Here is a 10,000-nt window from a genome sequence, read left to right as displayed (position 1 = left end):
ACCATAGCTAAAGAGTCTCTTCTACCCTTACCAAGAGGAAAGTGACCCCTGAACAATTACAGTTCAGTAACCCCTTGGCTGAAGAAGAATTGTTTGGTAATCTCAGTATTGTCAGGTGTATGAGGACAGAGGAGAATAAGTAAAGAAAATGCCAGACTATTTAGCTATGTGTGTGTAGGCAATGGGAAAATGAACCGTAACCAGAGAGAAGGATCCAACGTAGTACTGTCAGGCCAGTCAAAAGACCCCATAACTCTCTAGCGGTAGTATCTCAACAGGTGGCTAGTTCCCTGGCCAATCTACTACCTGCATACAAATATAAAGAAATCTAATTGGAAACAAGGACATTATATTTTCCATGCCAGATAAAGGGAAAGGTATTACTATCATGGAAAAAGTGATTATGTATAGAAAATGATGAATATCCTTAACAATCTAATGCATTTTGAAAAAAATGTTAAAAAAGACGCGTTCAAAAATACTCTGTTCTTCAAAGACAAGGTAAACAGACTATCACGACACACTGTTAGAAAAAAAATTTAATTCTAATAGGAAATTCTCCGTAATGATATACTGTTCTCAGCCATATTTCAGTAAAATACAGTCGACTGTAATTTTACCATATTTTGTTATTATCTTTGACTGGTTAGTTACCGTAATATCACTCCTTTACGTCAATATATCCGTTTTTAAAACGGTAAATGCCAGGCAACATTTATTCAAGGATTTTCACCGCTTTTTTCATGCAAATTTTTAACAGTGTATCTAAATAAAGATAAATAGATAAACATGTAACTGATGAAGAATATAAGCACTTGTAAGCCTTTGATCGTAATCCTGTAGTGATATGATTTAACTGTTTTTTCTACTATTAGACTTCCATTCTAAAATTGGAATCAGGAAAGTACTATGGATGCTGTGACGGGCCGAGAGAAGGTTGTGACTCAAAGACAGGATGAAAGCAACTGGGTGAGTTTATTATAGAACACTCTCCTTTATATACAAAAGCTCAAGGCAAAAGGAAATTTCCTGTTCGAAATCGACACCGTTACCAAAGAGAAAAACAGATGTTTTTTTCAGGTTCTTTTTAGTGCGAGGGGAGAGCGAACATACAAGCATAATATTATACACAAAATGAACTATGTACGATCGTGTGACACACGGTTGGTACAATACGTAGACTTTATCGAATGCTTAACAATAAACATCCATAGGAACAGTTTATTTGCTTAGCAGAAATTCTAAGTTTCATATACTGAGCAAGATTACTCAAGGGGTCTTTGTTTAAAGGTTTAAAGGCCGATCATAAGTGGCAGAGGCAAGGGACAGTGACATTGCCCTATCAAGCAGGGCAATGCCCTGGAGACTGACCGTATAATATTATTATTATTATTACTTGCTAAGCTAATACCCTTGTTGGAAAAGAAGAATTCTATAAGCCCAGGGGCTCCAAAAGGGATGATAGCCCAATGAGGAAAGGAAACCAGGAAAAAATGAAACGTTTTAAGAACAGTAACAACATTAAAATGAATATTTCCTATGAGTAGCGGTCAAGGTCCCTCTCCACCCAAGCTAGGACCAAGGAGGGCCAGGCAATGGCTGCTGATGATTCAGCAGATAGTCTAATAAGCTCCCCCCATGACCTCCATCCTTAGCTCACAAGGATGGTGAAGTTGCAGCGCCCAAAGGAACTAATGAGTTTGAGCGGGGTTCTAACCGCACTCTGGCGATCACCAGTCAGGGACGTTACCAAATAGGCTACCTTAATAAAGGTTAATAATGGGAACTTATAAGCTTACCTCCAGCACAGGGATCTTCTCGACCAGATGAACACTTTCCCGTCACTTTGTCGCAAGTTCCGCCCACACAGTGATCACATTTCTGTAGACAGTTCACTCCCCAGGTACCAGGATCACATTCTGAAAAGTGGAAAAGGGTGTTTGTTTACAAAGCCACGATACTACCGCTTGAGAGTTATGTGGTTCTCTGACTGGCCAGACAGTACTGCATTGGATCCTTCTCTCTAGTTACGGTTCACTTTCCCTTTGCCTACACCAAGGTCTATATATCTGGACCGTGGCCTACACATACACCAAATAGTCTTGCCTATTCTTTACAGATTCTCCTCTGTCCTTATTCACCTGACAACGCTTGTTTCCTTTCCTCACTGGGTTATTTTCCCTCTTTGGGACCCTGGGCTTATAGCATCTTGCTTTTCCGACTAGGGTTGTAGCTTAGCAAGTAATAATAATAATAATAATAATAATAATAATAATAATAATAATAATAATAATAATATACTGCCAAATTATGCAAAGCTATTGTTTTCCTCTATTAGTTTTTCATTATTTAAAAAAATTCGCCACAAGTTAGAATCATAAAGAAAAAAAAAAACCTAGCCTGGTTTCCTCACTTAACAACCTGGAACTGACATCGTCAACATAGACAACCAAACAGAAGCTCGTGATGCCAGCATACATTTGATATATAATCAAATATATACAAAATTAAAAATGGAGTAATTACTCAAAAGTCTCCATAAAATATACAATTCACAAATAGCTGAATGTATTAATACTAGTGTCAAATATTTAGATGGATGCGCACACACAAACACACGCACACACACATAATAATCGTGAATTCTTACGTACATGAATTCAGGAGAAGTTGAAATTTTATTATCAATGTTACTATCTAAGCTACAACTCTAGTCGGAAAAGCAGGATGCTATAAGCACAACGGCGCCAACAAGGAAAATAGGCCAGAGAGGGAAGGAAATAAGGAAATAAATAAGCTATATGAGAAATAAAGAAAAATTAAAATAAAATTTTTAAATAACAGTAACAACATTAAGATAGATCTTTCATATGTAAACTATAAAAAGACTTATGTCAGCCTGCTCAACATAAAAAACATTTGCTGCAAGTTTGAACTTTTGAAATTCTCCCGATTCAAGTCCCCTATTAGGAAGATCATCCCACAACTTGGTCACAGCTGGAATAAAACTTCTAGAATACTGCGTAGTATTCAGCCCTATGATGGAGAAGACCTCACTATTAGAATTAACTGCCTGCCTAGTATTACGAACAGGCTGGAACTGTCCGGGAAGATTTGAGTGTAAAGGATGATCAGAATTATGAAAAATCTTATGTAACATTCATAACGAACTAATTGAACGACGGTGCCAGAGATTAATATTAATATCTTCAGCGTATTTCATAAGGCGTATTATGTGATCGTAAGTACGCAAAGGACGTTAATTATTATTATTATTATTATTATTATTATTATTATTACTTGCTAAGCTACAACCCTAGTTGGAAAAGCAGGGTGCTATAAGCCCATGAGCCCCAACCAGGAAAATAGCTCAGTGAGGAAAGGAAACAAGAAAAACATTGAAATGAAGTTCGATGTGGCTTTTAAGATTGATGAAAAAAAATTACCATTATTACACACTATTCTATCTTGTTTCTCTTCCTCTTGTTGTTTTCACGTTTTTATAGTTTCTATATGAAAGAGATTTATTTTAATTTTGTTATTGTTCTTAAACTTCTCTTGTAGTTTTTCATTATTTCCTTTCCTCACTGGGCTATTTTTCCTGTTGGAGCACTTGCCTTATAGCGTTCTGCTTTTCCAACTAGGGTTCTAGCTTAGCAAATAATAATGATAATGTGATCGTGGGTAGGTAGTGGATGCTAGTTCAAAGAGGCTTTTAGGAATAAAAAAAAAAAAGATCAATAAATAAATAGAAATAGAAATAGAATTACCTTCATTGCACAAGTAGCCTTTTTTGCCTGGAGCGCAAGAACATCCGTATGGAGAAGGTAAACAGATCTGTGTATTACTTGTTACCCCTGGATTTATGGTACACGAGTTGAGGATTTTGTCACCTTCACATGCTGTCAGAACGGGAGAGAAACCAGGATGGTTACTAGTGATTCTCTCTTATAATTAGATCACAAAAATAGAAAGGAGACAAGGTTGAAATCACAAGGTTTAGAACATGGAGCAGATCGGGTATAGAAAGTACAAGCGTCTGTGAAGTATTGTAATCCACAAAAAAAAAAAAGAAAGGAGACACGGTTGAAATCACAAGGTTTAGAACATGGAGCAGATCAGGTATAGAAAGTACAAGCGTCTGTGAAGTATTGTAATCCACAAAAAAAAAGGAGACACGGTTGAAATCACAAGGTTTAGAACATGGAGCAGATCAGGTATAGAAAGTACAAGGGTCTGTGGAGTATTGTAATCCACAAAAAAGAAAGGAGACAAGGTTAAAATCACAAGGTTTAGAACATGGAGCAGATCAGGTATAGAAAGTACAAGCGTCTGTGGAGTATTGTAATCCACAAAAAAAAAGAAAGGAGACAAGGTTAAAATCACAAGGCTTAGAACATGGGGCAGATCAGGTATAGAAAGTACAAGCGTCTGTGGAGTATTGTAATCCACAAAAAAAAAGAAAGGAGACAAGGTTAAAATCACAAGGCTTAGAACATGGGGCAGATCAGGTATAGAAAGTACAAGCGTCTGTGAAGTATTGTAATCCACAAGAAAAAGAAAGGAGACAAGGTTGAAATCACAAGGTTTTGAACATGGAGCAGATCAGGTATAGAAAGTACAAGCGTCTGTGAAGTATTGTAATCCACAAAAAAAAAAAAAAGGAGACACGGTTAAAATCATAAGGCTTAGAACATGGAGCAGATCAGGTATAGAAAGTACAAGCGTCTGTGAAGTATTGTAATCCACAAAAAAAAAAAAAAAGAAAGGAGACACGGTTGAAATCACAAGGTTTTGAACATGGAGCAGATCAGGTATAGAAAGTACAAGAGTCTGTGAAGTATTGTAATCCACAAAAAAAAAGAAAGGAGACAAGGTTAAAATCACAAGGCTTAGAACATGGGGCAGATCAGGTATAGAAAGTACAAGCGTCTGTCAAGTATTGTAATCCACAAAAAAAAAAAAGAAAGGAGACAAGGTTAAAATCACAAGGCTTAGAACATGGAGCTGATCAGGTATAGAAAGTACAAGCGTCTGTGAAGTATTGTAATCCACAAGCTCCAACTACAATGGCAATACAAGAGTCATTTAATAAACAGACATCTCCTGTAACTCGTCTGGTTGAAGTGAAGCTATAGAAAACATATAAAACCTCACCTTCTTCACACAATTCCCCTTTGAATCCAGGAGGACAGACACATTTTCCAGTCTTGGCATCACAAATACCTCCGTGCATGCAATCGGGGCACCAAAGGCTGCATTGGTCGCCATACATGTTGGCTTGGCATTCTGTAGCACAAAGACCAAGGAAAGAAAGACAGTATTTGAGCAATTTCATGGATATCAGTGAAAACTATGGCACATACATACACATTTCATATAAATCATTCATTAAATGTCATGTAGTTCATGTATTTCTTCAATTCATCACTGGGCTATCCTTTCCCTCTTGGAGTGCTTGGTCTTATAGAATCTTGCTTCTCCGACTAGCGTTGTAGCTTAGCAAGGGATAATAATAATGATAATAATAATGATAATAATAATAATAATAATAATAATAATAATAATAATAATAATAATAATAATAATAATAATAATCTACATCTGTTTCTATGAAATGCTAGTTCCATATATTCTTTGTATACTTCTGTACTTCTTTGAAAAAAAATTGACTGGAATAATGACATAAATTTGGTCTACTGAAATCATGCGAGAGACAAACACTCTTTTAATGTTGTTTGGCTATGAAATCGAAAAGCTTATGAATCTGATAAAACATATTCCTTTTTATTTGATAGGCGTTTTGTGTAGGCCTACACTACATCCGGGAAAAAATCCACATTCATTGTGATCGATTTATTTTGTTAATGATGGTGTTAATTAATTAATGTTTTTTTTTTTTTTTTTTTTTTTTTTTTGGTAAAAGATGGGTTCAGATTTTTAATGCTAAGTTGCTCTGAAATGCTAAATTGGCAACACTGGGCTCTGTGTCTTCTGTGAGACATTTCCATAAGAGGTTTAAGAAAACATAAAGATTGAAATAATGTCCCAATTTCTCTGCGGACCTCCAATTTCTTTTTTTCTCACGGACCACCAGTGGTCCTTGGACCACCGGGTTGCGACCGCTGTTCTAGAATATAAATACTCTATTGTATAAGTCAACAATATCATGTATGATATATTAGGTTCCATTACTTAAATAGACGTCAATAGCTTATAAAAACTATACTCATATATATTAAAATGCACAATTTTCCGCATATTTCTGATAAATAGAATAACCCACAATGTATGAAAGATGAAATTGATCTAACTTTCGAAAGGACCATCTCCAAGAAAACAAATGGATTAAAAAAAAAAGGTACAGAAAGGGTCGTAAGGAATAGAAAATCTATTACGGTGGTTTTCTGTTTCTTACGAACCTTTCTGTACTTCTTTTTAAAAAATTTGTAACCATTTGTTTTCTGAAGAGGAAGGGAGGCGGTCCCTTCGAAAGCTAAATAAATATCATTTTTTTTTTTTCATACATTGTGGGTTATTTTCTTCAATACTCATATACGTAATTCTTACCTCTCCTAATGATCACAACTGCACACTTGTTTGAACCTCCTGGTGATTTATCATCCTCCTTTTCGAATAAATAGACACCAGACTCCTTCGCCTTATCTTGTGGTACAATTAGTTTTGATTCGTCAGTCTTGCTAATGTTCTCGTAGGGTTTTTTTGGATCTTGATACCATTTCATTTGATTCCAACTGTGATGATTCTTAAATTCAATGACGACATCATCTTCCCTATTGACCGTGATTGTCAGTTTCTTTGCCGGTGACCTGCCTTTTATAGCAGAAAAAAATATGTTTTTATTAGTTTTTAATTTTTTTTATATACTAGCCATAAGAAAACATCTGTTGAAAATAAAATGAGATATTTATGTATGATCAAACTTATGATTGTAATGATATAGCCTTCAATTTGAATGAACAAAAAAGGGTGCTGTTTTGGTAGGCAATCTCAGTATTTTTATTAGGTAAAAAAAAACAAGAATAATGGAAAATCTAATGGTTCTTGCTTCGCCGTATGTTCGCTTCGCCCGCGAAAAAAATAAAAACATCAAACTCCGTATGTACTAGCAAGCGGTATTGCTGAGCTGCGCACGCTAACATCAATGATTGATTATTATTTCTTAGGTAATCATTCCCTATATATACATATATATATATGTATATATATATATATATATATATATATATATATATATATATATATATATATATATATATATATATATTTAGAAAATCGAATGGTTCTTGCTTGGCCGTGAAGTGAAGTGAGATCTTTACCAACAGGTGAGATCGCATACCAAGGCAAAAACACGACTTAGGGCTCGCATACCAAGGCAAAAGCACGACTTGGAGCTCGCATACCAAAACAGCACCCAAAGAAGTTACATGGTTTAGTATGATTCACAGAAGTAATTGTAAGAGCAGAAGAAGCTGTAAAATGAGGTTACTTACAGTTTTTGCGAAGGAGAGGAACTATAACTTCAGTGGCTCTGTCATCGCTTAAGCACTTCACGCCCCTGCCTGTATAAAGAGAAACAACAAATATATCAAATTAAATTTACTCAATTTTTAAGAAATGTGTAAGTTCCCAAATGTAAGATATATACACGTACACACACACACACACACACACACACACATATATATATATATATATATATATATATATATATATATATATATATACATACATATGTATATATATACACACACACATATATATATATATATATATATATATATATATATATATATACGTTAATGTCACAAGGATCACGTGACTTAATATACAGCAAAAGCCAGTAAGAGATCATAAACTGCTTTAGTACCTAATGCTTTCGGGTATTTTAATATACACTTCTTCAGGGTACAATAAAAAGGTTTTATTGTACCCTAAAGAAGTGTGTATTAATATACACGAAAGCGCTAGGTACTTAAGCAGTTTATTACTTCCTAATGGCTTTTGCTGTATATATATGTGTATATATATATGTATATATGTGTATATATATATGTGTGTGTGTGTGTGTGGATCACAATATCTCATAAAGTGCCCTGCCCATATGTTGAAACCTTTGCTTAATATAGAATGTAAACAAGAAGATAAGAAACGATACTTATTTTCTTAGTTTTCCAGCCCATAAACTATAAAGCTATCATTCATCTTCCTTTTCAATAATGTTATTAGAACTTGAACAAAAACTTACTTAGATTCATTGTGTTATCCTTCTTAGAATTATTACAAGTGATGTTATCTTTTTTATAAGTAGTTTTCTCTTTCATAGGGTAGATGACAAACGGTAGTTCACTTGAAGGATCCCATGTAGGATTTCTGAAGAGTAAACAGAAAGAACAGAGGAATAAATGATTTGGCAAAACAGAACGCACTCTGGCATATCCATAGAGACAAGCAATGATATAATCTAAAATGAAGCTTTGAAACATTTCCAAACATTTCCCACAAAGTTATTTTAGTTATGTTTATTTCTTTGGTTAGAGTTAATATAGATTTGAATTACCATAGGAATCCTGGTGGATAATGAAAAAAATAATCACAAAACGTAATGAGATGCATAAAAATTCTGATATTTTGGACTAAAAAATGTTAAAGGATTTGCTAACATAAAAATAATTAGATATGGAGTTGAAATTACAAGTAAAGGAAATGAACAAGGCGAATAATGAGAAAGCTCCATTTAAAACGTGAAGAACTAGTATTTGAAAGCCACAAGAAAGATCTTAAAGTATATCATCATCTCCTCTTACGCCTATTGACGCAAAGGGCCTTGGTTAGATTTCTCCAGTCGTCTCTATCTTGAGCTTTTAAATCAATACTTCTACATTTATCATCTCCCACTTCACCCTTCATAGTCCTCAGCCATGCAGGCCTATGTTTTCCAACTCTTCTGGTGCCTTGTGGAGTCCAGTTGAAACTTTGGTGAATTAATCTCTCCCGAAGAGTGCGAAGAGCATGCCAAACCATCTCCATCTACCCCTCACCATCTTGAGCTTTTAAATCAATACTTCTCCATTCATCATCTCCCACTTCACGCTTCATAGTTCTCAGCCATGTAGGCCTGGGTTTTCCAACCCTTCTAGTGCCTTGTGGAGCCCAGTTGAAAGTTTGATGAACTAATCTCTCTTGAGGAGTGCGAAGAGCATGCCCAAACCATCTCCATCTACCCCTCACCATCTTGAGCTTTTAAATCAATACTTCTCCATTCATCATCTCCCACTTCACGCTTCATAGTCCTCTGCCATGTATGCCTGGGTTTTCCAACCCTTCTAGTGCCTTGTGGAGCCCAGTTGAAAGTTTGATGAACTAATCTCTCTTGAGGAGTGCGAAGAGCATGCCCAAACCATCTCCATCTACCCCTCACCATCTTGAGCTTTTAAATCAATACTTCTCCATTCATCATCTCCCACTTCACGCTTCATAGTCCTCTGCCATGTATGCCTGGGTTTTCCAACCCTTCTAGTGCCTTGTGGAGCCCAGTTGAAAGTTTGATGAACTAATCTCTCTCGAGGAGTGCGAAGAGCATGCCCAAACCATCTCCATCTACCCCTCACCATCTTGAGCTTTTAAATCAATACTTCTCCATTCATCATCTCCCACTTCACGCTTCATAGTCCTCTGCCATGTATGCCTGGGTTTTCCAACTCTTCTAGTGCCTTGTGGAGCCCAGTTGAAAGTTTGATGAACTAATCTCTCTTGAGGAGTGCGAAGAGCATGCCCAAACCATCTCCATCTACCCCTCACCATCTTGAGCTTTTAAATCAATACTTCTCCATTCATCATCTCCCACTTCACGCTTCATAGTCCTCTGCCATGTATGCCTGGGTTTTCCAACTCTTCTAGTGCCTTGTGGAGCCCAGTTGAAAGTTTGATGAACTAATCTCTCTCGAGGAGTGCGAAGAGCATGCCCAAACCATCTCCA

The 10,000-nt window shown here is 35.9% G+C and overlaps 1 protein-coding gene across 6 annotated transcripts in view; it reads right to left on the bottom strand.

Annotated features, from left to right (window-relative positions):
* Positions 1 to 10,000, bottom strand: part of LOC137660144 (receptor-type tyrosine-protein phosphatase S-like) — a 185,383-nt gene that overhangs the window by 36,415 nt on the left and 138,968 nt on the right. For 2 of the 6 annotated variants that reach the window (XM_068394849.1, XM_068394848.1), the window contains exons 4-9: positions 8,270 to 8,394; positions 7,515 to 7,583; positions 6,571 to 6,834; positions 5,158 to 5,289; positions 3,771 to 3,902; positions 1,800 to 1,919 (exon numbers count right to left, since the gene is read on the bottom strand). The exons of 3 other annotated variants lie outside the window; for them this stretch is intronic. In XM_068394849.1, coding sequence (XP_068250950.1) covers positions 1,800 to 1,919; positions 3,771 to 3,902; positions 5,158 to 5,289; positions 6,571 to 6,834; positions 7,515 to 7,583; positions 8,270 to 8,394 — 842 coding nt within the window. The remainder of the gene's footprint in view (positions 1 to 1,799; positions 1,920 to 3,770; positions 3,903 to 5,157; positions 5,290 to 6,570; positions 6,835 to 7,514; positions 7,584 to 8,269; positions 8,395 to 10,000) is intronic. One more of the 6 variants, XM_068394850.1, reaches the window with a different exon arrangement.

This window comes from Palaemon carinicauda, chromosome 20 (assembly GCF_036898095.1).
Source record: "Palaemon carinicauda isolate YSFRI2023 chromosome 20, ASM3689809v2, whole genome shotgun sequence".
In the NCBI taxonomy this organism is placed as follows: domain Eukaryota; kingdom Metazoa; phylum Arthropoda; class Malacostraca; order Decapoda; family Palaemonidae; genus Palaemon; species Palaemon carinicauda.
The sequence above is the reverse complement of the archived record's forward strand: the minus strand, read 5'-3'. Positions and strand labels throughout refer to the sequence as shown.